General features: G+C 38.6%; 2 protein-coding genes across 3 annotated transcripts in view; one reads left to right on the plus strand and one right to left on the minus strand.

The window, feature by feature from the left end:
* The window catches only part of DDX42 (DEAD-box helicase 42), a 22,800-nt gene extending 19,901 nt beyond the window's left edge, over positions 1 to 2,899 (plus strand). For both annotated transcript variants that reach the window (XM_026710651.2, XM_087916961.1), the window contains one exon: positions 399 to 2,899. In XM_026710651.2, coding sequence (XP_026566436.1) covers positions 399 to 1,079 — 681 coding nt within the window. In that variant the 3' untranslated portion in view covers positions 1,080 to 2,899. The remainder of the gene's footprint in view (positions 1 to 398) is intronic.
* On the minus strand, positions 2,847 to 27,634 carry LOC113442850 (parathyroid hormone/parathyroid hormone-related peptide receptor-like). The gene is made up of 13 exons (XM_087916962.1): positions 27,282 to 27,634; positions 17,817 to 17,922; positions 17,144 to 17,254; positions 14,532 to 14,656; positions 12,707 to 12,801; positions 11,758 to 11,947; positions 10,271 to 10,424; positions 9,608 to 9,668; positions 8,933 to 8,999; positions 7,821 to 7,915; positions 6,583 to 6,724; positions 6,457 to 6,498; positions 2,847 to 4,312 (listed from the first exon to the last, which is right to left on the minus strand). Exons 1-13 carry the CDS (start codon positions 27,357 to 27,359, stop codon positions 3,926 to 3,928), a joined length of 1,653 nt encoding a protein of 550 aa, XP_087773088.1. The 5' UTR covers positions 27,360 to 27,634; the 3' UTR covers positions 2,847 to 3,925.

Here is a 27,634-nt window from a genome sequence, read left to right on the forward strand (position 1 = left end):
CTGAAGGTGGAACCAGAAGCAATGGATGAAAAATAATCAAGGCGAGAAAATTCCTGATAGTTAGAACAATTAATCAATGGAACAACTTGCCTTCTGAAGTTGTGAATGCTCCTACACTGGAAGTTTTTAAAAAGAGATTGGACAACAATTTGTCTGAAATGATATAGGGTTTTCATGTCTGAACAGGGGGTTGGAATAGAAGAACTCCAAGGTCTCTTCCAACTCTGTTGTTTTAAGTCAAGAAAGAGGTGCTAGTCAATAATTTCTGGCTACTAAGCAGAAGCTTATCCCATTTAGCGCCCGATCTCCAGTTTTAATTGGTGTTTAAACAGGCCCATGTTGCTTTGAGAAATTTTATGAATACTATTATATTTACTGTAGTGTTTTTTCTCTTGTAGTCCCAGTATAAGAGCCATTTTGTTGCTGCCAGCTTTAGCAACCAGAAGACGGGCAGTTCTTCAGCAGGTGCCAGTGGTTGGACCAGTGCAGGCAGCTTAAACTCTGTGCCAACAAATTCAGCCCAGCAGAACTCAGCTAAACCTGACAGTCCCATAGCAGTATCAGGTTTAGCAAAAGGTATCCCAGGTTTCACAAGTTCTGGAAACTTAAACAGCATCACTAGCTTTCCAAGTGCAGGCATTCAGGGTTACAATAGTGCAAATGCCGCCATCAACAACAACAACAGAGAAGGCAACAGTGGAGGCAGGGAAAGATACAATGACAATCGGGGTAGTAGTCGTCATAGTGACAGCCAGCGCCATGGAGATAGCAGTCGCCATAGTGATGGCCAGCGCCATGGGGAAGGTTACCGCCATGGAGAAAACCGCCATGGGGATAGCCATAGACACAATGAAGGCCGACATTCTGGAGGTGGGAGCAGCAGCAATAGTCGCCATGGAGACAACAGAAATAATGGAGACAGCCGGAACAACAATGACCGGAACAACAATGAAAACAGAAATATTGAAAATAGGAATAATGAGAGCAAGAAAGAAAGCAGCAACCGAGACAACAGCAAGACAGATGGTTTTGCAGTTCCTGAACCCCCCAAGCGCAAAAAAAGCCGATGGGATAGTTAAGCATCTGCACTTCTCCTCAAATGGCAAGGTGCTTTTCTCTAAGGTCTCCATACCAGAAGTGGCTATTTGGAAGGATAAGAGTGGACAATAGCATTTCCCAAGGAAGCCTGACTCAGTACATCCAATATTAACCACCTCCCCTTAATGCCACATCAGTTTTATGCTTTGGTCAAAAGAAAGTTTCCTCTTTAATATAATTTTTTTCGTGCTTTGCATTTGAAAAATCCGTCCATCCAGAGTGGTTTCACAACATTGATTATCCCTTGGAAAAATTTGTGGGGTTTTTTTAACTAAATATTTCTAAACATAAGAATAAACGGGATAGGGTATATTTTAATTTCTTCATCATAGACTTGACAGAAAGTGACTTGTTTAGTTGGTGTACCTACTCATCTACCTTTTAAATTTCTACAACGAGAATGGTTTTACACATTTTTCTTTTGGCTATAGTGGCTGGATGTGCCCTGGCATAGATTCTTAGATTCTTAATTTCACGCATAGGCACAGTTCATGGACTGTTTGAGAGTAAATCAAACTGATAAACCAGCAGACATTGTAAAGTTGTGATGATCCTTATGGCAGAAATCGAGGATGGAAGGAATGGAATTAGCCCTTTTACACCAACATTTTGGATCATGCATGGAAAGCCTGCTGCTTCATTATGGCTTGTATCAGTCTTTCAGCTGCTCTCTCTACTTTTCATCTGATGAATAGCACTGATTAATTTAAATCCCTTTCATTTTGAATTACTGAATACCAGGTTTGATTTCCGTATGTATGTATGTATGTATGTATGTATGTATGTATGTATGTATGTATGTTTTGTCGTCGGTAGTTTAAGCAGTTAAGAAGGCAACAGATGCAGATCACTCTATCTTTTATATTCACCTAATTGTATCTGCATGATTGTAGCTAAAGGAAAAAGATTAGAATTGTTTCTTAGATGTGGAAAGGCTACACAGCAGATATGTAGGCAATAATGCCACTTTCCCCTTTATATGTAAACTAGGTAAGACAATGTCTTTGGCTGAAATTTGACTCCTTTGATTTATTGCAATTACAATAGTGTGTAGAATAAAACACATTTCCTAGGACAAATGGAAATCTCCATGTTAATCTATGCAACATCCTATCATTTATATTTTGAAAGCTTCCTTGCAGAAGCAGAGATTAAAGTACACAATGAAACTGGTAATTGTAGCAGATGTTTTTACTCAGATTGAAGTCTCTGTATCTAGGAATGATCCAGGTTTACTTATATCGGCTTGTTAACAAGTATAGATTCTTGAAGCTACATTAACCTTGAATAGAAAAGACAGACCATGCATGCAGCTATGAAAACATAGGAAGCAACTAGGATTAATTTTGTTCTCAGCAATATTCATTTAAGATCTTTTGTTTGCTACTTTGTGGGTGTTTGCAAAGTTGTTCCTTCCTATCCCCAAGATTATATTCAGGAGTGTGGTGGAGAGGCACTTTTCATGTATCAAGTTTCTGTGATTGAGGGGGGGGGGCAGGCTTAAACCTTGTACATTTGGGAATGATTTTTTGAAGCAGCAGACATGAGGACCTGTGAAAAAACAAATTTCAGAATGACTGTCACACACCTCTGGAAAGTTAATGCAAAATGTTTTGCTTGGTATTTTTAATTGCATGTTCTTAAACTTCTTTTCCCAGAGGAATAGGAAAAAAATCTTGTTTGTATATGTTCTTGCTTTGCATTTTTATGAAGATATATCTGAAACTGTTAAGATTCTGTGACATGCCATGTCCTTTACTTTCCATGTTTTCTTCTAATAAATGTTTTATTACTAGTATAATTGTCTTGAATGGTCTTTAGTTTAGCTATTATTTTATTCCAAATTAGTTTTGAAAATGCAAAATACTTGATTGTTCTAAATGATATTAGGAAATCAAACTGGGATCCTTAAGAGATACTGGCTGGCTTTTGTGATATACTCTTGTCATATTAACTGAAGTTCTGTGCTTCATACAGAAGGTTTAATCATACATTTCCTACCATCTGTTTTTCTTTTAGACTACCTTGAAAACTGCATTTCCAAATACAAGTAGACTAGTAATGTGTACTTGCTAAAAGTATGTTGAATATGCTGTTGGATCAATGCTTGTTTCATCATTGTACAATCCACAGTAGTTTGGCAGGATAATCAGTTCTCTTCAAGAATGGTTACTGTTATGTTGGGAGGAATGGTTTGTTGAAAAATGGGACAAACTTCCATAGAATATGTTTTTTCAAAATCCATTGTATATCACTGATGTAGAATTGATAATTAAATAACAAATTAATGTTGGAAAGAAACATTGTCATTTATTTCTCACTATACTACAACACAAGAATAAAATTGAACATCAAAAACAAATTTACTTCTCTCACACTCCATACTGGTTGAATGAGAAAGTACTCTCTACTTAAAATTGGCCAAAATGTTAGCTAACAATTTTGCCTATTTAACTTTGGAACTCTTAAAAAAAAAAAACAAGTACTACAATATTACAAGTGAGAGAATTAAATGCTTTCCATTGATATAATATGTAGATAAGTATTGTTGCTAAGGATGAAATGGCAAATGCATGGCAAGAAGGCAGATCTGTCTTGCCGATCAGAATGTTTGGAAATAAATAGGTGCAATTTTGCTAGCGTTACATATCTCCCTGAGCGATCCTCAAGATCCATGATAAAATTATATATACACAATAACAGTCAGAAATGACTAATAAATAATCTTTTCATATCAATAGTAAACTAACTAGTCATTACAATGATGAGTAGCTCAGGATTCAATCTAGCAACTTGCTAACTAGATGGATAGACATGTTTTTAATCTTTATAGCATGGTCTCAATATCTTTTTTCAAGCAGGAATGGTTTTCTAGGTCTGGAGAATCTACCAAAACCTTAATTATCTCCTCAGGACCTTTCTGCATCATCTCCTGACTCAAGCTGTTATACAGAGTGGAAGAAACAGGGAAGTATTCCAGTGTAGCTCCACTGCTGGCTAGCTGCAATAGCCAATTTCTGGCAACCAAAGGCATAGCTATGGCGGTTGCAGAGGTTGTGCCCCAGCTGGCCATACTCAGACTGATGCTATTGGTTGCATGGGATGTTAGGCCACCATAATAACAGCTCCCTCCTGTGCTGGTGATACGGGTCTTCTGCTTTATATCCAGTAGCAAATTTCTCCGGAACCAAGCTTTTTTAATTTCAGTTTGTACCTAGAGATAGAGACAGGTCATCAAAGGAATGCAGCTTGGATAATTCAACACGTCTCTTGTTCTCAACTCTTGACTATGTGGTAGAAGCAGCTTTGGCCCAAATTATCAGGTGCCCACAATTCTTCACTTTTTCTTAACACTCCAATGTGTACTTATTTTTTTCAATTAGAAAGTTAGCCCTAAATTTCAAATTGGGTAACCCACCACAGTCTTAGGATGGAATGTTACCCCACATTATATTTTAGGTTTGTTTTTCGGAAAGGTCAAAGGTGAAGATTAGTGTGTATTTAAAAAACAAGCATGGTTTGTATGTAGACCGGGTATATGCAATTGCTATTGTGTGACTAAGTTCACACAAACTAAATTAATTATGTTTTATTGCTTATTAAGCATGTTTTTTGTGGTCATACATAATACTAAGCCAAGACCCAACATCAAATGTTATGGCTTAGCACAATGTGACATTCTAATCACTAACTCCAGAACAAAGTACTTGAAGTTTCTGGACTGCCTGTGAAGATTGGAGGCGTTGTGTTACACTGGTTCTACTCCATGATTAGATAGGTGTAGTCCAGGCATGTCAAACTAACAGCCCATGGGCCGGATGCAGGGGTGGGATTCTATTAGCACCTATTCACTAGAACCGGTTGTTAACATTCTAAGCAGTTCGGAGAACCGGTTGTTAGAAGAAATTACTGGCCTAATCCTGTAAGGAAGGCAGGAAGGAAACATTCTGGTGTTGCTTACAGAAACTGCCTCTCTGTTAACCTTTATTACATTCTTGGCAAGACTAGACTTCCTGTCTCAGGAACATCTCTGGAGTTTTTTTCCCCTCCTTTGCTGGTACTTTGCTTGTGTGGAGTGACCATTCAAAGTTACAGTGGCTCTGAAAAAAGTTACTTAGGACCATTATTCATATGTAATGACTGTTGCAGCATCCCTACAGTCATGAGAGGCCAGGAGGAGATGCATGCCTCAATGTGAGTGATATTGAGTTGGCCACACTCAGCCAATAACATGACCACCAAGCCATGTCCACCCAGTCAGATGACCACCAAGCCACACCCACCACCTAAGCCACGCCCACAGAACCAGTTGTTAAAAATTTGAATCCCACCCCTGGCCGGATGCATCACGTGCTGGCCACTCCCAGGCACATATTAGTGAAGGGGAAAACATGTGATATGTGATAACACGAGTTTGACATCCCTGGTCTAGTCAGTGTATCCTTGGCTACTCCTATGTGGGATGTCACAGGGCTCATATACAGTTTTGTTCTCCATGTTTAACGTAATAACGTAATCATGTTGAGAGAGGTCATCTATTGGATTAGAGTGAGACATCAGCTTCTCCCCCCCCCCCCCCACCCACCCATCAGAATGGTCCCCTTTCTGTCTTCAGAAAAGGAGTTTACACCATCCTCTTCTATCTCAGCCTTTGGCGAATAGTCCCAAAGATGCTTTTTCAGGAGGGTATTGGACTTGCTTGGTTCTTTTTTGAAGACATTTCGTTTCTCATCCAATAAACTTTTTCAGCTCTGACAAGACAGTGGGGAATGGAAGGATTTATATTCCTTGCAGACAGCTGGTTATTCGTATCCTTTTAGAGGGTCTTTGAAGCACTTGGAAGTTTAGAGCTGAAGAAGCTTCTTGGATGAGAAGCAAAACTTTAAAAAAAAGCAAAGTCCCATTGCCTCCTGAAAAGTACCTTTTGGACAACCATGACTTGGATGATTGAGAATCTCTACAGACTAGAGAATAGGTTGGTTGGGGTTTTTTTCTGGCCGTAGTTAGTTTTAAGGTTATGTTGAAATTGTTTTCTTTGTGAAGGTTTTCACCCTTTACATTTTAGAATTCTGAGCTCAGGATTAATGGTTGGGTTGGAATACAAATTATATGCAATCAACTAGTCAATCAGAAAAAAGAATGCTGGGCCAAAAAGCACGGCTTTTAGCAAAACTCTATTTGGGGAATGTAAATATTTCATGCAAAGCAGTATTATTTTTCTGGAAGAGAAATATAAGTCAGATAGAGTTAATAAACTGGTGGCTTCACTTGAAAATCTATGCAAACTCTGAAGAGAAAAGTCAATTTTATACACATGCTCATGTTTGTGTCTACATAAACATAGCTGCAAAGTCTTACCTCACCATTGCAAAAGCAGTAAATTAGAGCCACGAAGAAGCCCTAATGAGAGACAGAGACAAATCAAAAATCAGAACTTGTTGAAATAGAGTGATTCAAAAGCAAGATTCATGAGCAAAAACTCACCTGTAAAGAATTGAAGAGCATCTCATAATGCATCTGTATCTGCCAAAGTGTGCTGGAGACAGCTGTGTAAGGCGTAGCCATGAACACCATGTAATGGACACCAAAGAGAGGCATCAGGACTAGGGTTGACTTCAATAGTTTTCTGAAAATAGCAGGATGGAGGGAGTATTTATGGTATCTTGTCACACCCACCCACCCCGGGTTCTCCAGAAAAGTGTTTCAACCTTGGCAACTTTGAGATGTATGGACTTTCAACTCCCAGAAGCTGCATAGTTTAAAATAAAACAGAATGCTTGATAATAAGGCTAGTGAAAGTTTGACCCTTAAAAAGACTAAAAGCTTGAAGAAACAATTACAGTAGTAAGCCAAGACTGCACTTCTTACCCCACTGCAGGAGAGCATTCCTGTTGACTTATACACCAAGGGTACCCAGGTCTGTGACTGGCACCTGTCTGCGGCATGCTGGAAACCAGGTCACACAAGTAAGACCCCATCCATGAGATGCAGGGAGCACGCAAAACCATGCCCGCTCTGGTCCATGGAAAAACCTCTCCCCACAGAACTGGTCCCTGGTACCAGCTGGGAGACCACTGCTATTCAGGATTACTAGAGTGGGTAAGACTAGAATTTGCACTCTTGTTAGAAAAATTATAAAAGGGGAGAAATAGATGCTTTAAACTTTCCCAGTCTGATGTTTGTATTTTTATTAAGAGGTACATTTTGGCCACTTAAAGCCCCCACAAGACTCACTCATACATACACACTCAAACCAGACCTGCCTGCTTTACATTACTTTGGGAGCTAGAAATGAGAAGCAGGATGGTTGTATCTAGTCTTTAGATGACCCAATCCTGCCCTAGATCCAAGTTTATTTTGGTTACTATGAATTGGGGTCTGTTTAATAGTTATTGGTAATATAGGGGATTTCTTTTTTAAACAAATAAAAACTTGACAAGCTTTAAGACTTGTGAACTTCAACTCCCAGAATTCCTCCTCCAGGCATGTTAGCTCAGGAATTCTGGGAGTTGAAGTCCACAAATCTTAAACTTGCCAAGTTTGAAGACCCTTGCTTTAAGCAATCTAAAGTGATGAAAACATAGTTTATAAAATGGAAATGACCATTGTATTCCAGAATGTCTATAAGATTGATGTTAACATTCTCAATTAAAAGAACTGAAATAATAGTTTATTGCAGAGCTAACAGAGAAAATCTAGTTCAGCTGTGCCTAAATACATACCTGTACTGTTGTCGTGGATCTAATTTCCCTGTGTTTGTTTCCCATAGTTTGGATGCCAGAACTCTCACAATATTGAGGAAAAGAAAAAAATTCACCTGCCAGCAGCACAGAAACACAGAGACAGACATTTCATATAGTGGTAGAATTATACAGTTGCTTTATTCCTCCCAGGGGTCTCCAACCTTGGCAACTTTAAGGCTGGAGGACTTCAACTCCCAGGATTCCCCAGCCAGCGGAGCTGGGTTGAAGTCCTCCAGCCTTAAAGTTGCCAAGGTTGGAGACCCCCACTCTACACTACACAGGCAGTCCTTGACTTACAATCATTCATTTGGTGATCATTCACAATAACAATGGCATTAAAAAGGTGATTTACAAGCCATCCTTGTACTTACAATGATCGTAGCATTCCCACAGCCATGTAATCCGAATTCAGGTATTTGGCCACTGGCATGAGGTCTCCAAACTTGGCAACTATAAGACTTGTGGACTTCAACTCCCATAGCTGGCTGGAGAATTCTGGGAGTTGAAGTGCACAAGTCTTAAAGTTGCCAAATTTGGGGACCCCTGGGTTATAGCATCTGGGGTTCATGCGATCACCACTTAGGATCTTCCCAAGTGACTTCCAAGTTCCAACAAGCCAAACCAATGGGGCAAACTGGATTTGCTTAATGACTGGATTATTTAATTAACTGCAGTTAACTGCACTTAATAACAGTGGGGAAAAAAAGTCAGAAAATCAGGTACAACTTAAGAGTTGCCTTGTTTAGCAATGGAAATTCTGACCCCAATTGGTCATTTGTTGAGGACTATCTGCATATGGTAGCAATATATTTTAATGGCTATTTAACTCCCATCCCAAACAATTATGAAATAGTACAGCTTCAACTTACAACCCAAAAAGCATCAGGACTAAATAAAATTCCAGAAAGACCTAATTCTTAATAAACAATGCAGATCCAATGGACCACTCTAAAACTTAAGATTAAGTGATATATATGAAAGATGCCATGTGTTATTTTAAAACTAATTTCAACCATTATAAATATGGATTAGTTACTCAGCTACAGGAAACGTGTATTACCAAACTCCCAGCCATTCTTTACCCTTCTTACCATAATCGCTGCTAAGATTGGGACCTGGTAGATCCATTTCATGTTTCCAGCACTGAGGTCCCAGCATCTGACAAAGAGAGGTTTGCATTCAGCCACGACAGTTAATTTAACCAGAATATGACTTACCTTCTTTCCCCAAACTCCTCCACAATTGCAAAAAAGGATTTTTAATATCCACACTTCTTTCTTCTCTTTTTTTCCGGTCAGGTAGACTTTTTGAAATACCCATTGAGTCTACTTTCTAAGAAAGCTTTCGGCCTTCTTCAAGGGTTTAAAATGATCCTGGAAGATGGTGCATTGTTTTGATGCCAATTATAAATGGCATCCATCTTACACATCTCTATATGTGTGTAAAAAAATGAGAGTGGCAGATAACCTGGTGGGTTCTAAGCGAAATACCTGGAATGCACACCTTGAGTACCGTTTGAAATTTGGAGATTTAATCTCCTAGACTAAGGGTGTTAAACTCCTGTCATCACGGCAACATCACGTGACATATCGGGACTTTTTTCTCCTTCACTAAACTGGGCATGTGTGTAGTGTGATGCATCCGGTTTCATGGGCTGGGAGTTTGATAGCCCTGCCCTAGTCCCTACTCCTTCTCTGTGACTATGGTGAGGGTAGTTTGTTTCCAATCTCTCAGGGTAAGATGTAAGCAAAGTAGAAGCTACGTACTGTGTATCTGCCAGAGATGCTCTTACACCGGCCCAGATAGATACAAAGACAGCAGGTGACCCTCAAAGGAAGAAGAAAAAGAAAAACAAGCAGAAAGAGATCTGAGTTTCCAGTGATATCTTAACAAGACATCAAGGGAAAAACAGACTAACAGAATAACACCATACCTATCATTTCATCCTGAAGGGTGAGAGAAATAGTAAGAAGTTGGGAACGCAAGGCACCTTTAGGGGAGAATACAACACCTGATATCCCTCAGCTGATACTGAGTAAGCGGGGGAATCACAATGTTAGTGCAGACACACTAGTAAGAGGCACCAGAGACAGTTCTGGTGGCCCAAGAGCAAAACTGAAGTAATCAGGGACATCCTTGGGGCAAAAAAGAAGATAATGATCATGACCTTATAATCAAAGCCTCATCCCTTGTATCCCATGAAAAAGGAGCAGTGCCTTTAACTGCACAATTCTGGGTGCCATTTTGACTTTTTGGATTTCCCCTGCTGCTGCTGCTCCTGCTGCTGCTGAAATTATAAGAGTTTAAAAGACTTTTATGTTACCCACATCCTTCAATATCTCTACATGAAGCTGCTAATCCAATTTGCAGAGTCACAGATAAGCTAAGGATAACAGCAGAGGATAACCTGCAAACTGGACTGTTCTTACCCCATCCAATGAGGGTGAGGGCCCACAAGTAGCTTTTGTTGGACAGGAAAGCCATGAAGATTAAACTGTGGAGGTAGAGACCTTCCACCAAGATCCAATAATGGTTGGTAGCCAGGAAATAGAGGAAGACAGTCACTGCTACTTTGCAACCTGCCTGGAGAAATGGAGAAACATACCACATGAGTTTTGGCTAAACTGGCACAGCTAAGAGTTTGTAGCTGCTTTTGGGTTCTGATATTTCAGTTTCTTGAAATCCTGTCTGTTCCTATAGATACAGTGCAAATTATTCAATTCTAAAATTGCTTTACTAGATCAAACTCAACTCTACTTCCTCTAACATTTTGTCTTCAGTGTCAAGCAGCTGCCAAGATGATCATGCAAAGTGTCTAATGTCTTTTTCTCCAAACATTTGATAGCAATTGCAATAGCCCTTACACTTATATACCACTTCACAACGCTTTTACAGCCCTCTCTAAGCAGTTTACAGAGTCAGCATTTTTCCCCCAACAATCTGGGCCCTCACTTTACCGACATTGGAAGGATGTAAGGCTGAGTCAACCTTGAGCCAGTGAGGATCAAATCCTTGGCAGTCAACAGAATTAGTCTGCAATACTGCATTAGTCTGCAATACTGCATTCTAACCACTGTGCACCACAGTTCCTGGTACTGCTGTAGTGAATGCAGAATTTCTATTAAGGTGTTCTGGCAAATACAGGTAGACCTTGACTTACAACAGGTCGCTTGGTCACCATTCAAAGTTACCACAGCACTGAAAAAAGTGATTTATGACTGTTTTTACACTCATGACCATTTCAGCATCCCTATGGTAATGTTATCAAAATTCAGATGCTTGGCAACTGGCATGTATTTATGATGGTTGCAGTGTCCCGGGGTCATGTGATCACCTCTTGTGACCTTCTGACAGGCAAAGTCAATGGGGAAGCTGGATTCACTTAACAATTGTGTTATTAACTTAACAACTGCAGTTATTCACGTAATAACTATATTAAGAAAGGTGATAAAATGGGGCAAAATTCACATAACAAATGTCTCAGCCACCGAAATTTTGGACTCAGTTGTGGTCACAAGTTGAGGACTACCTGTACTATGAGTTGTCATGTTTTGTATACTATATTAATTGTGCTACTTTGAATTTACACTAGGAATAATTACTTGTGTGACTTATTGTGCAACCTGGTGACATTGCTTGAAAGATTGTATTGTTGTTTTTCTGCCTTTATGAATAATGGAACCTATAAGGACTTGTCCTTTTAAACTGGAGAATGTAACTTAACTATTAGTTACCAGGAACTATTCTTTGAAAACAACCCCGACTCCCAGGGCTTGAGGAATGCAACTGAATAAGCTTCTTTAACCACCAATTACTGTAGATTATTCAACAAACAGGATGAAAACAAATTTGCTTGAAGCAATGTCAGATCACTGGGGGAAGAAGTCACCAAGGAATTCCTTGTCATGAAATTTACCAACTGGGTTCTTGGTCCCAAAGTGAGGGTTAGCTCTTCAGCATCCCAATCATGGTCTTGTCCTTTCACCAGTCCTTCTGGGCGGAAGGTAGAATATAAAACTATATCTTTCACAAAGATGCTCCCAGCTCGGCAGATGAAAGAGGCAAAAAGGTGGAGATGGATATAATTCCGATTGCAGTGAAGGTGCCTTTAATACAAAACACACAGGAAAGATTTAATTTACCCATTAGTTACATTTTTAATCTAGTCTTTCTTCCAAGGAGACATATATGATGTAGCTTCCCTCTACTTTTACCTTCTATATATTTGTTTCTCAACCGTGGCAACTTGTAGATGTATGGACTTCAATTCCCAGAATTCCCCAGTCAGCCATGCTGTTAGAGAATTCTAGGAGTTGAAGTCCACAAGTCTTTGACTTCAACTTTGAAAAACACCCATTTAGTTTAACTGAGAGAGACCCAGGGGTGGTATTTAGCAGGTTCTGACCAGTTCTGGAGAACAGGTAGTGGAAATTTTGAGTAGTTTGGAGAACCAGCAAATACCACCTCTAACTGGCCCCGCCTCCATCTATTCTCTGCCTCCTGAATCCCGGCTGATCGCCTGGGTCTTCTTGTTGCCCTCTATAGGAAAATGGAACTGGAAAGCAGGTTAGTGGTAGGGGGAATCGGATTTTGCAGTAACCTTCCCCTGGAGTGGGGTGGGACTGGAAATTTTACAGTATCCTTTCCCTGCCATGCCCACCAAGCTACGCCCACAGAACTGGTAGTAAAAATTTTTGAATCCCACCACGGGAGAGACCCAAGATTTCTCCACTTCGATGTCCAGAGAGGGCTTCTATCTGAGTTTTGGTCCTAATCCATTGACTACATTGGTTTACAACAGTGGAAAAGCCAACGTTACAGCCACACAACAGCAATAGGAATATACAATAGACTTCTTTCCTTACTTGAAGAAGCAAAGGATACACATAGCAACCACAAGGGAGGCCAAGGAGATAGAATAGCCAACTGTATAGATGATGTGCAAACGGTCAAACAACTCCTAGAAAAAGAAAAGAGAAATATACCTAAATAATGAAGCATCTTTAAGATCACTATGATAACTTGGTATTTAAAAAAAGGTCCCACCTATTTCATTTGAGCAGAAACAGCAGCATGGAATAATATATATTAAAGGTCCAACAAATCAGGTCAAAGGTAAATCCTAGAGTCAGTTTATAGTCACTTACAGAGATTCCAGTAATGTATTCACATAAATATCATGGCAATAATACATAAGTTTATTACTACTGCCATCTCCTGTTGCATTTTTTTTTAATTTCCTAGTCTAGATACCAATAAAGTTCCTCAAGAATTCTCACCAAAATAATAACTAGGTCTCATTGTGCTTCAATTTTCAAGTCAACAAACCAAACAAGATGCTGTAAATTTAACTGGTCAACAGATCAAGTAAAAAGGCTCGTTTCTAAAACAATTGGCTATTAAACAAAGCAGCCTTAATATATATATATATATATTAAGCCACAATGCAGAGAGGATCCCTAGTAAAAGTCATTTTCACAAGTTATTAGATTTCAGTTATCAGAAATAATGAGGGAAATCGTTTAGAAAAAGTTTACAATGTGAACTTAAAAATTAAAGCCTTTATCAGAAGTGCCTTTTGACTGATTAGTTCTCTTTCTGAAAGGTCCATAGAAAATGTTAGTTAAGTATTAGATTTCTGTTAATAGAATTTGGTTGGGTTTATTGCTGAAATGTTAAGATTCAGTTTACACAGGTTTCTGCCTGGATTTATATATTTATTTGAAAATTTAAAAAAATGGCTCTTAAAGAAATGTGGCTTTTTAATTTCTATTTTACTTTTAGATCTAAAAATCTGGTTTCTAGACCAATAAGGATAGAGGAGCTGTCCACTCATTGTTTGGAAGATGTTACTCCCAAATATCCAACCAAGCACAACCATGCAGGATAAGAATTTTTGGAACCATTCTTTATTTTTGACTGAAACATTGTGTAAAGGGAAGTCCCCCTCAGCCCCCGTCTCAGAGACACAGAGTGATCTTAGTATAACAAAAATGTATAATCCTTCTTTAAGTGATTTGAGGCCTGCCTAATTGAGTGGGATAAGATTTATACCAGATAATAAGTTCCAAATCCCTAATATAGTAGTGATGAGTGCCAGTCTGTCTGGCAACATCAATTTTGAAGTCAACTAAACTCCATGCCTGACCAGTTATAAAATAATGTTGATTTTTCGTTTGAAAAACTAAAATGGAACCTAATCTTTATTTCCAATATTGATTTTAGGCCCAAATTAGAACCAGGAGGCCTTTAAAAAAAAGATAAGAGTATGCAATGCCATGCTCTGTTTGAACTTGTACCCATCAGCCCAGAAAATTGACAGAACAAATAAATAATCTGAACACAATAAGCTGTTCCATGAGAGTTTTCATAACATAATCCCCAAATTCCTAAAGTGCCCACTGGTGTGTAAAGGTTGGACATGCTGCTTTTAAATCATTCTGTATGGCTTAGTAAGCTGTGCAAATCTGACTGTCAATGCTAGAAAGCTAACCATGGTTTATAATTTAATGTGTGTTATAGGATCACTGCCAAGTTCTTTCCCTCCTTGAATAATTGCTTGGATTTATCTTGCCTGGCCGAAAGGATAAAGAAATACTCCTGGTCTCATAAAACTCCCAAATCTCCTGCTTTGATGGTTTCTGCTGTCCCTCCTTCCTCTGTTGCAAACAAAGAATGGCAAACTTTCACCTTTTCTTGGTCCTGCTGTTCTGGGGCAAAGAAGAGGACACATTCTGTGTAATTGGCCCAGGTTTTGTTCGTATTAGGGACCAATTGCCAATTTCCATCATCATTGCAACGTCTGTAGGCATGACCTGAAATAAAGAACAAGAGGAAAGCGATATGGCAAAAAAGGGGGGATTGTCTGCAGGGGATAGCACAAACAATCAAGATGGTAGCTATGCTGGTATGATCAAAACTTACCCATCATTTATGTTGTCACAATGCACACAAAAAACAAGCAAAATTTGATTGCCCTGTCAGCCCCACCATTCTGACTTTTTCTACCATATTCTACAAACACTCTGGCAAAAGAACCTTCAAATTAATCAAAGTAGGAAATTCCACTAAGGCTTGCCAATAGTCCATTTTTTATGAAGATAAAAAGGTAAGTGTTAATTGTTTGGGGCTTGGTGGACATATTGATGTAGCTCACTAAGAAACAAAATGGAAATGTTTTGCCAGTGCTTTCTGCCAAAAGGTTTCTTTATTTCAAAAACCTAGTCTTCTGCTCTGGGATTTCCTAGTGATCTGTCATTCAACTCCTACCGTCATTGCTTAGTCTGTTGACATTAGCCAAAGTGCTGCTCCTTAGCTGCATTATATGAAAGAATGATAAACCCAATAATGTTCCCAACACTGAGTCAAGGAATAATGAGGAAAGCTGCCTTGCACAGAGGCACAGTTCCATTTCTTGAATGGAAAGGAAGAGCACCATTTTGCTCTTCTTTGTAAAAAACACTTTGTCTAAGTTACTTTGATATGCTTAACTCTCCTTTGCAGTAAAAAAAAGGAAGTGCCATATTTCTTCAGCAAAAACAACAAAGAATATTGTCCTTGCTTCAGTCAGATGCTTTATTGATACGTTTGACTTACAAACTTACACTAGATATGAGTTAAATCAGACTTCATCATTTGGGGCTACATCACTTGGGGATTGATATAGAACAACCATAGAAGTGTATATGTCAAGATGGCATATGCAACTGAATGAATGAAGCCAACCCTTTTTACATGTGTCATATAAGGCAGTGGTCCCCAACCACCGGGCCCCGGACCGATAGCGGTCCATGGATCATTTTTTACCAGGCCGCAAAGAAGTAGGCGCCGCCATCTTGTTTCGACGGCACTTGAGAAAGTGCTTCTGGGTGAGCTTGTCAGTCGTTGGTTGGAAAGTGGTGTTTGGGTGCTGAAGGAATCCTTGCGCCTTAGTTTCATCGGGGGAGGGCAGCTTTGAACGAAGAGCAGTTCTGATGGCGGTGGAGTCTCGCTTTAGGAGGAGATTAAGCAAGAGCCCGAAAAGCCCATCGACAAAGGTACAAAGGAGGAGTTGAAGGTGGCGGGGAGAAGCAGGGGATGGCTGGATGGCTGGTTGCTCGGCTCGCCTTGCCTTGGTCGTGCGTGCTGATGCCGGTACCAGTCCGTGGATCATTTTGTGATGCTGGTACCGGGCCATGGGACAAAAAAAGTTGGGGGCCACTGATATAAGGCAGGCAGTCCCCAACCTTTCCGGATTGGTGGCCAGGGTGGGAGGGGAACTGGCCCATGCAAGTAGTGGGCCAGTATGCCTGTGCATGGAAGCACAGCTCGACTTGCACAAGTTGAGTGGAGTATACACATGCATCCAAGCCTGCCACTTGCACGGCCCGGCTGCAAATAGGGGCCACGTCCCTCATAGTGGGCCACAACCCAGGGATTGGGGGATATAAGAGACATAAAATGCTATTTGATTTGGAAGGCATGGTACAATTGATTAAATAGTAAATCTAAAGATAAATAAAGAATATGAAATATTACAGCAGATTAATAAAATGTAAAATATGCATTATAAAATGTAGAAGGGAAAATATTCAGAGTAAAAAATACATATTGTACATATTTTAGTGGAATAACCTATATAGAGGAATATAATGTGTGTGTGTGTGTGTGTGTGTGTAGCAAAAAATGTATGGAAATTGTATGTATACCGATACTGAAGTGTTGCCAAAAAAAATGAAAATTGTGTTATAAAATGAGGAAAACTGTTCAATAAAAAATAATTCTTAAAAAAGAGACATAAAAATGGACAGGGATCTGTTTACATGATGTTAATGCCACCTTAACCTTTTGACTCTCCTTTGAGTCTATTATATAGATTGAATTTCTTCCAGTATCTGAAAGCAACCGGAGTAATTTATTATCTTTATAAACTGCCTTTATTCCAGAAGTTTATAATAGCATTATGTATTTGTATTTATCTGAGTTCTCCCTATTTGAGTTGGGCTGACCCCAAACCAAACCAAAATGGACCTGAGGCTGGGTTTCCTCAGCCCTAGTACAACACCTTATCCATCGTATCACATTCTCTTTCCATAAGAAAATGGAATGGCATCCTATGTAAATGATTGTTCAAAAAACATTCTCAGGGGGTGCAATTTTCTTTAGGGCCATAACAGGAAAATCTTATTTCCTGCCTTCTATAATTTCAGGGTCAGACTCACTTTTTAAAAAACATGAATGTTAAATTTAAAGATGCAATTAAAATCCTCAAATTGCCAAAAGATCTTATAGGCTTTTGAGGGAAACGATAATAGCAAACTTACCATGATGGTTGAAATCATAGATGTAGTCTGGACAAGGAATCGCTGCTTTTTTACCTGGGAGGCTTGTTGGCCAGCAAATGATTCCATCCCATTCAGGTAAACAATGACCATCTAACAAGGTTATTGTTTCACAAGTCAAGAGAAAGAGATGTGGGAAAGAAAAAAAGCCGTGAACAGAGGGGTAAAAAGAGGTTTTAAATGATGCAAACAATAGCCAATATGCCTCTTATTTTAGTGCTGTGCTTAAACTGGGTAGAAAGCTTGCATTATAGTTCTTGAAGAATTTACAGGTAGTCCTTGACTTATGACCACAATTGGGACAAGAACCTCTGTTACTAAGTGTTGTTATTGTTAAGTGAACCAGGCCTAATTTTATGACTTTATGGTTGTTAAACAGAGCATTGCTTCACTGGGATCCAGTTTTGCCAAAACCTAGAAGTAAATGTAGACTTATGACCTTGGAGGGTTGAACAGCTATCGAAACTGGGTTTTAAGTGCCCCCACAGAGATCATAACTTCAAATAGTTGTAAATTAAGGATTACCAACAAGGATTATCAATTCGGAGCACAACTGGCACTCATCCATAGTTTTCCCACAATGGCAGCAAATCTTGGATTTCCATTAGAACACACAGCCAATGTTTTTATAACAATATATAACCAAAGCTGGTACCTTGGATTTGCTCCTTATGGCCATTTATTTGATTGTGACATGTTGATTTTGCTTCATTCAGCAAATAAATCTGTTCTTCTTTGGTTAGAACATCATCAGTATCCACCTGCCAAACATATAAGGAGGGAGAGGTAAGACACAGGGGGCTGCTGCATCCCCCTTCTTTCCCAAAACTGGATTATAAAATATCATTCCACAAACTAATCCTGGGAAAGAGAAATACAACTTTATTTGAGTTTCATTTCAAAAACAAAATAGTGTGATCAAGTCTGCACTGGAAGATCTTCTGAGGATATTGTGCCACATCAGCTATCAGCTTGACACCAGATATAATGGGAGAGAGAGAGAGAGGGAGTGAGGGAAGGAGGGAGTGGGGAGAGGCATAAGTTAGTTGGACAAAGAAGCACAAATAAAATCAGTCCTAAACAGTGATCATTAATTCACTCATTCATCATGATTTTTTGGATATCTAGTCAAAAGTGAAAGTAAAATAGGATGGAGACAATGGGTTGGCACTCAAGGAGTCTGAAGACAGCAGATATAATCACCTGAAGTTGACATTTCTAAGGAAAGTGGAAGGGGAAATATCTGTTGTACAGTATCCAGCTGCCAGGACTTTTTCTTCATTGGCTAGTTCCCAGATACCAAAGTTCTGTGACTCTTTTACATATTCTGAATTAAGAAAAAGTCATTGCATTCTAAATCACTGGCAAGAAAAATCACGCTGCTTTCATGAACCCTGCTCCATTTCCTGATTGGTTCCAGGAATTGAGTAGCAGTTTTTCTCAAACCTGGTGATGGTTCTTATTGGGAGTCTGATACATACATGTACAGATCTTATACATTATTATCTGGGACAAGTGATTTTGGGGAGCCTTAGAAACTTCTTCACAAGCTGTGCTTTCAGGTAGCAGTGGCACCAATTTCTATCAATAATCTAATTACTGATAGTTTATACAGCTTCATTTTCTTTCCTAGCCTTGATGTGTAACTACATAGTTCCTGTGTTTTTATTATTCACACCTTTAGGAATTGCCTGAGAAGATACTCTCAGACTTACTTTAGCCAATTCATGCAATTTCCATTCATTTCTTCACTGATATGCTTTATTGACATTACTGGGCCTATATAATTCAGGGTTACATTTTGTTTTCCCTGTAGTTTCTGCTGCTTAAAATCATAACAAAATCATGTTAGAAGAACAGAGTAATGTATTGTTCAATAGCTTCAGCAAGTTAAACCTATCACCCCCTCCTGATCTTTCAGAAATTAGACAGGATTAGGTTTGATTAGTACTTGGATGGGGACCATGGGAAAACTAAGACTTTATGCTAAGCAGGGAAAATATAGAAATATTCTGGAAGAAGGGAATAGTAGATACTTCAGTCTTTGCTTCCCATAAAATACAACAGGGTATGTGTCAAGCCACCAGGAGTCAAGCTTTATTCCTCACCATCTTTCCCCCCTTTTTCAAATATTACATTTATTGATTTGTTTTCATTCATTCACGTATGGTCCATCTTCCAAGACTCTAGGAAATTTGCAATAAGATTAAAAGCAAATACAGGTAGTCCTCAGCATGCGATCATAATTGAGCCCAAACTTTATGTCGCTAAGTGAAACCTTGTTAAGTGAGTTGCATCTTATATTATGATATTTTATGCCACATTGTTAATGGAATCACTTTACCTGTTAAGTGAATCATGCGGTCATTAAGTTAATCTGGCCTCCTCCATTGATTTTGTTGGAAGCTGTCTAGGAATGATCACGTCATTTGAACAGTACAACCATCACAAATACATGCCAGTTGCCAAACACCCGAATTTTGATCATATGACCATGGGAATGCTACAATGGCCGTCAGTGTGAAAAACTTTTTTTACTTTTTTCGATGCTTTTGTAACTTTGATCGGTCACTAAACAAATTGTTGTAAATCAAGGAATATAGAAATTAAAATTTTGCTTCTGAAGGCATGCAACAATTGCGATTATTTTGATTGCATTGTAAGGCTGCAGTGAATAACAAAAACCATCGGATATTGGTAGGGATATCAGTAAGGCTATATGGATTCACATATTATTTTGGTGTTGTTTCCAGGAGCATGCTAGCTGAGGCTTTGGGAAACATGAACTCCAGCAAATCTGGAGGCATATAGGTTGGAGAAATAGAGATTAGTTTAGAGATATTGGATGGATGGATAGATAAATAGACAGGGATGGGATTGAGAGAAATACTTAACCGCTTAAGCAATCTGAGAATGGCTACTGAAAAGTGCTCCCTTAATTATGAGCCCTAGGGGGTAGCCCAAGGAAGCCAAGATTTCTGGTGGTATCAGATGTATGAAAAAGCTATATTCAGAGCATGACTATGAGATTGCATTGTGTTAGTCAAGGACTGACTCATTTCCTGTAAAAATTGTCAGGAAACAGGAGAGCTCAGTAAGATAAAGCAAGGCAGCACCAGAGATTACTCAAGTGGGCCCCAGTGATATCAGCTGCAATTAGGTTGCTCATCTGCAAATCTTGATAAAGACTTTCACATTAATGAAATTTCCATTGTGTCCTCCTAGCCGCTGGGGTGTGCGTATATACATGTGGGGGAGCTGCAGTAGGCCCCTGATGAAGGCCCAGCTGCTGAGGAGGAGATTCATCAGGGACAATGCTGCCAACTGTTTAGCACTAGGAATAGAAGGCAAGCTTTTCAGACTGGACATGAACAGAATGTGAGTCATAAAATCAAAGGAGGGAGGGAGAGAGAGAGAGACTGATTAACAGGTTCATATCTTGGAAATCATTCATGCAATATAATAAAAGGTATCAGTTCCACAATTGCATGGATTTTAATTTTTGTTTTTTGGGGGTGAGTGTGGGGTAACATTTTAATTATTATAAATTATTGAAATACATTGGGTTTGCATATTCTTACTAAGCTACATTATAATTTAGTTCTCTTAGTGTATTATTTACCTCCACCACAACCTGTAAAATAAGGTTTACAGCTAAGATGTGTGAACCCATCTGATTGTTATTTGTTCAGCAAATCAGGTTAAAGCTTAGTGCACTCTTTCCCAATCTGCTATCTTGTAGGTGTGCAAATGCTTCAGTTCTCAGCATTCCAGCCAGCTGACACCCAACACTTGTGGAAGGCATCAAGTTGGAGAAGGCTGGACCATGAACCTTGCTCCAAGATCATCAGCAACAAGAGTTAAGGCACCAGGCTAGTCAGAAGGAGACCATGAGTTCTAGTGCCACTTTATCTATGAATGCCAGCTGGGTGGCCTTGGGCCAGTCTCTCTCTCAGGCCAACTCACCTCCACAGGGTTGTTGTTGTGGGGAAAATAGAAGGGAAGTGTGCTAGATATGTTCACCACCACCTTGAGTTATTTGTAAAAATAATGTGAGATACAAATAAATAAATATACAAGCACATATTAAATAATGCAGCAACAGTACAGGTAGTCTTCAACTTACAACGGTTTGTTTAGTGACAGGTCAAAGTTACAACAGCACTGAAAAAACTTATTTTGACTGCTTTTTATAGTTATGACCATTGCAGCATTCTCATGGTCATATGATCAAAATTCAGAAGCTTGCCAAATGACTTATAGCAGTGTCCAGGAGTCATATGTTATTATTATTACCTTTATTGTCAGAGTACAACATGTGTACAATGAGATTGGCTGAGCCTCCCTTTGTGCATCCCCACCAACACAACTCACAGTAAGGACAGAAGTCCCTAACCTAGTCCCAATCTTATTACATTGTGTGACCTTATTGCACAACGTGCTGGCCCTGCAAGTCTATCATACTATGTTGAAGTTATTTTCTGTTCAGAAGTCTGACAGCCCGCGGGTAGAAACTGTTCTTCAGGCTGTTGGTGCAGCTGGCTATGCTTCTATTTCTCCTACCTGATGGTAGGACAGTAAAGAAGTGCTGACCAGGGTATGAATCATCCCTGAGAATTTTCTTCACTCTTCTGAGGCAGCGATCCCTAGCGAGGTCATCTAGTGGTATCAGGGAACAGCCCACGATGTTTTGTGCTGTGCTCACCACCCTCTGTAATGTCTTTCTATCCACGGCTGTCAAGCCAGCATACCACACCGTAATGCAATATGTGAGGAAACTTTCTATTGTGGACTAATAAAAGGAGGTCATCAGTCATTGTTCCACTTTATTCTTTCGTGAGGCCCTGAGGAAATGGAGTCTCTGTTGGGCCTTTCTGGCCACCTGGGTTGTGTTGATTTTCCAGGTAAGATCTTTGCTGAGGTAGACTCCCACGAATGTAAAGGAGGAAACACTGTCCACACAGCCCCCCTTGATGTAAACGGGGGCGGGTTCCTCTCTCTTCTTCCTTGATCACTTTTTGCAACCTTCTGACAAGCAAAGTCAATGGGGAAGCCAGTTTCATTTAACCACCATTTTACTAACTTAACAACTGCAATGCTTCATTTAATAACTGTGACAAGGAAATTCATAAAATGGGGCAAAACTCACTTGTCGAATGTCTTGCTTAGTAACCAAAACTTTGGGCTCAGATGTGGACTCTCTTTAATGATGATACTGTTCTAAAAATTCTGTATTTATTGCAATTATCACATCCAATTAGTTGGTTGTGTGGATGGATAGAAATAATGTTTAAGGTGACCGCCATCAGTTGGCAGAGATATCAGAGATTCCCTGCTAGCTTCTGAAATTCTTCTGCTGCAGACTCTGCCATTCCTACGTCGTTATGTGACACCTCTCACCCTCTTAACACCCAGTCATTCTCCAATTGCTCTCACAGATCACACAGGGATGCATAGCGGCTGAGCCAGTAAAGAACAAGGCACCTCTTCTCCAGGTTAGCTTTTAACAACTCCATACTAAAGTTAACAAGCAATCCAGAGACAAACAGACCAAACAGAGAGGGGGAATTGAGGCAATTGCAAATATATATGTTATATTCAAGTCTTCCAGAAATCAGAGTTGGGTGGTTACACATTTCCTCTACCCTCTGGAAATCCGCAAGGAAGAGAGAAGTACCAGGATTATTGCCTTCTTCAACTATATCAGTGTTTTTCAAACTTGGCTACATAAGATGTATGGACTTCAACTCCTAGCTGGGGAATTCTGGGAGTTGAAGTCGACATATCTTAAAGTTGTCACGTTTGAAAAAAATCCTTGCTTTTACAGGACCTTGCTGTTTTAACTCCTTAGTCAACAGCTGTCCTATCCCTGCAGTTCTTCCAAGAATTGTAACTTTAGCCACTGGAACTACTTTTGTTTGTTCTTTCCTCTCTTCGCCCCCCCTCATCCTTTTTTCTTGTGGGACAAATGTAAACAGGAACTAATAATGCTTGTAAATAAACCCAAGTGGGATTAACACAAATTTCAAGTACATCAATAAATAAAATTCTTGCAACATACTTGTCTGTTTATCGTTTTTGTGGATATCAGTTGTGTGGATTGGATTTTAATTTTTCCAAGCTGCAGGAAATGTAAAAGATAACAGATTCTTTGCATTTAGGAAAATCCCAGAATCAACTGCTGTGGTGGCTCATAACACGGCTGAAGTATAGATGTGAATGAGAGACAAACCAAATGGTAACACTTCTCAGGGCAGTGATATGTCAATTATGTCAACAGGCAGAGTTTATTGCAACATGAACAAAGTGGAAAGAAGAAGCAACTTTAAACTATTGTGAATCTAAGACAGGAAAACGCCCCCTTGTGGTCTTGAAAGGCAATGAGCTTTCCATTGGAGGCTCATTGCAGCTTGCATTAAAGATTTTTCTATATCTATAAAATGGAACATTTTTCTGAGAGATTTCAACTAAATCTGAACTAGCAGCCTTTGTAACACAGGTAATGACTTAATAGAGTCTTAGAGCCCTATGCTTTTCTGTTGTTCTCCTCACAGGGACTCAAGGATGATTCTCCTCTACCTTCTCCCACAGACATTTTGGGCCAGAGAGCATAATTTCCACAATATTTGTCACTCCCCTTGCCTGATAAGAACCCAGATAGATCCAGCCAAGTTCCCCAGTTTTGAATATGCTGTTCGCCTTGCTTATGGTTGAAGATTGATTCATTTAGTTGCATTAAATTTAAATTCATTAAATGCATTAAATTCATTTAGTTGTATTAAATTTTATATAATTTTGTTATATTACAATTGTACTTCTGTCCCTGTATTTTTATATTGTATACTTCATTCTTGTTCCTAGTTAGGACAGATGCATATGTACTGCTTGGAGATTGACACACACACACACATATGTATGTATGTATGTATGTATGTATGTCAGAATCTGTCTATCTATCTATCTATCTATCTATCTATCTATCTATCTATCTATCTATCTATCTATCTTTCTATCTATCTATCTTCATTTATTTTTTAGATTGTGTGGCTTCATTTTTGAATAAAGTGTTTGATTTTATTTCAATACATATAAGATTGGAGGAATTGACATTTACTACCAAACCTTGTTCTGGAGATTCAGTGCAATTAGACATACCCAACCAACCAAATCAGCACCATCAATTTAGGTTATTCTATTAATAAAATGGGCAGATTTATGGAGGAAAGTTATAAGTAGCTAGTAGCAGTAACTACTTGATGTCTCTTTCAAGTCAAGCTTAACTTCTGATAATTTCATGGATATAGTTTTCTTCACAACATTATGTAAATATGATATTGCAGTGGGGCATGCATATTTATGTTTGTAAATCAAGTAAACTATAGTTTTCTTGCATTCAAGTTGATGATTTCAAGGTTATATCCCTTGAAGATTGTCTTTTTTTAGGAATCTTTTCATTTTCCCATTCTAGCCCTAAGTCCAGGAATTTTAGGAGTAGCCACCCACACAGCAGATTTGATTTTGCTGTCACAGCTATTCTGATGGTTGTTTGTGATCTCTAGAATTCCAAGAAACATTAGTGTATCCTCTCCATGTTTGTGGTCTGGACTGGATGGGCTACTGATTCTTTAGACAGGCTCAACTAGATTCGTACATAAAACAAATGCTAAGATTATAAAACTAAAAATGGATTAGATGCATCTTGGAAAATAACCTTGATAGACAATAGGCGTCAAACTTGAGTGCGTCACGTGACGTATCATGACATATCGTGACAGTTTTTGCCTTTGCGGAGCTGGGGTGAGCATAGCCTGCAGGTCACCAGTTTGACAGGCCTGAGCTATAGACAGACTTCACAACTATTCAGCACATATTTGTGTGGGTTTTTTTAATCTGAATCCCCAAATTATTCAGAGTGTAAAAAATAAGGGAGAATTTCACCACACATTTACAGGGGGGGGAGGGGTAGCTCTCTATGGGTTGTACCCCTTCTTCCAAACTGATTCCTCACAACAATCTTGTGTGCTATGTTATACTGAGGTATCATGATGGAATCAAAATCATTCATTTATTAGATGATTGGTGTCATACAGTATTCAGAGGTGGACACTTTTAAATGGCCAGAGTGGGGTCAGCTGAGTATAAATGCAATGGGGGTAAGATTAGGATTTTCTGGTTTTAGGGGGGCATTGGGAGATATTCTTAAAAAAAATAATTGTTAGGCCTTACATTACAGTTTCTGAGTATCTTGAAAATGATAGAAAATTATGTCACCAGTTTTCAACAAATGTGGCCAATGTTATTTTTAAAATATGGGGTGTTTATACCATATAAATATATTGCAATTTATAGAACAGACTATGACTAAAAAGTCTAAAATCTATGAATCTGAAAGCAGAGCAAAGATTTAAACTTGGACCTTCCTAATCCTTATCTAATATCTAGTCATATATTTTTGCCTTGGAGAACACAAAATATCTTTTTCAAATCACAGTAAAATCTTTCTGATAATGCAAACTGTGGCAGTATAGATGTAGTTCTTACAATAATTCTGAAATTTTCCAAATGTGCACAATATGTATGTAGCAGACTTTGAAAACCATGTAGATCATACCAGCAGAAGCTATTAATTGCAAATTAACTTTTAGAGCCTTGTTTGGGGATAAAAAATAGATTCTGTTATTTAATTATTCATTTAAAACAGTGTCGCTTGTTTCCTGATGATGTCTATACATGAATAAGCTGAAATTTCTTAATCATCCTATATTAGTGGTTCACTCAAAACAGGAAGCCTAAACTTCAGTTTTCAAAGTACAATTCCTGGGTTACACAACATACTAAGCAAAGAACGCTATGGCTTAGCTACACTGTAAAACAACCAGTAGCTAGACAGATATCATAGTTATGTCACACCAGATAAGTTTACTTAACTGTGCTTTATCGAACAGACTAGAAGGACTGGTTTGTTGTATAGTAAGTCATAACTATGATTTACAAGCTATGGTGATTATTTATTTATTTATCTATTATGGCTACTCATTCCAGCATATGCTAGATAGCTTGCAACATTTTGAAAAATAAAAACAATAAAACAGCACAGACAACCTGTACTAAAATAATCATGACCATGGTTGGGATGACACACATAGAAAGATAATTAATGTCCAATATAGTAGAGAACCCCAAGTTGTGGAAAGCTGAGCTAGATTCCCTGAAACATTTCATAACTGAGGCAGGATCATTCAAAAGTAAAATCTCCACTGGCTGTAACCCAAAAAATGTATTCATGTTTTCTATGTAACCTGTCCATTTCACCAAAGCTGTGTCAAAATTTTGGAGAAAGGCAAAAGAAAATAATTTGTCCAAGCAAGAGAAGGGAAATTTTTACAAAACAAAAAAATATGGGCAAAGATACACAGGTGGTTAGAAAAGATAGGAAAACATGTAGATTTTAAACCTGAATTGTTTTTATCATGTATAATATCAGGAAAACTTGACAAGAAAAGTATGTATTTAATATTACACGTCTTAACAGCAGCAAGGATTATTTTTGCACAATATTGGAAAATGAAGAGATGAAGGAATAGTCAAGAAGATACTAGATTGTGCAGAAATGGATGGATTGACATTGAAAATTAAACAGAAAGAGGATGTAGAATATTTTGAAACATGGAATTTATTTTACCAATGGTTGGAAAAAAGAGGTGGAGATTAAAAATGTAATTTATATTGTTAAGCAAGTTAAATACACAAACAGGATGTTTATTAAGCACTAAGAAATGTATTTAATAGAAAATCAATAAAATAAAAAAGAAAGAAAATAATTTGTCCTAGCAAGAGAAGGGAAATTCTTTACATGCTTTATTAGCCAAGTGTTCAGGCGTTTAATTCAAATAACCTGCTTCTACTCCAGAGTAAGATAAGGGACAAAATCAATTAGCAAGACAGAAATTCCCCTGAAATAAATGGGAGTATAATCCTAAAGTAAAGTTAAATCAAGATAACAGGACTTGTGCCCAAACCCTATTTCAGTGGGATTATTTCTGCCTGATATGCTAAGCATCCCAATAATCTGTGCCTATTGCTTGCGACAGGAAAAAGGAAGAGAGAAAAAGGGGCTTACCAAAGCACAGACCATATTCAGAAAGGAGAAACAAAAAGCAACTCTTAGGAAGCTGCTTAACTGGGTCAATTCCTCCATCCTTCTCAGAATCCTGGTGCCATCCAAAGTGGAGAGAAGAATTTTTTTTTTTTATTGACCAGTTGGATGCTTTCTTGAAGGAAGGGAAAATATTTTCAGTACGTAAATCCACTGGATTTGGCGAGCAAGTTCATTTCTTCATCCACAGATCAAACTTATTCAGCAGGCTTCTTCAGAAAAAAAGAAAGAAAGAAAGAAAAAACAGCCTGATCTCCAAATTTCTGGGACATCAGCATTCATTTAACTGATAGATGGTGCTGAGGCTGCTGCTTAAT

Source organism: Pseudonaja textilis, chromosome Z, assembly GCF_049901715.1.
Source record: "Pseudonaja textilis isolate UNSWEBS1 chromosome Z, rPseTex1.2, whole genome shotgun sequence".
Classification (NCBI taxonomy): Eukaryota; Metazoa; Chordata; class Lepidosauria; order Squamata; family Elapidae; genus Pseudonaja; species Pseudonaja textilis.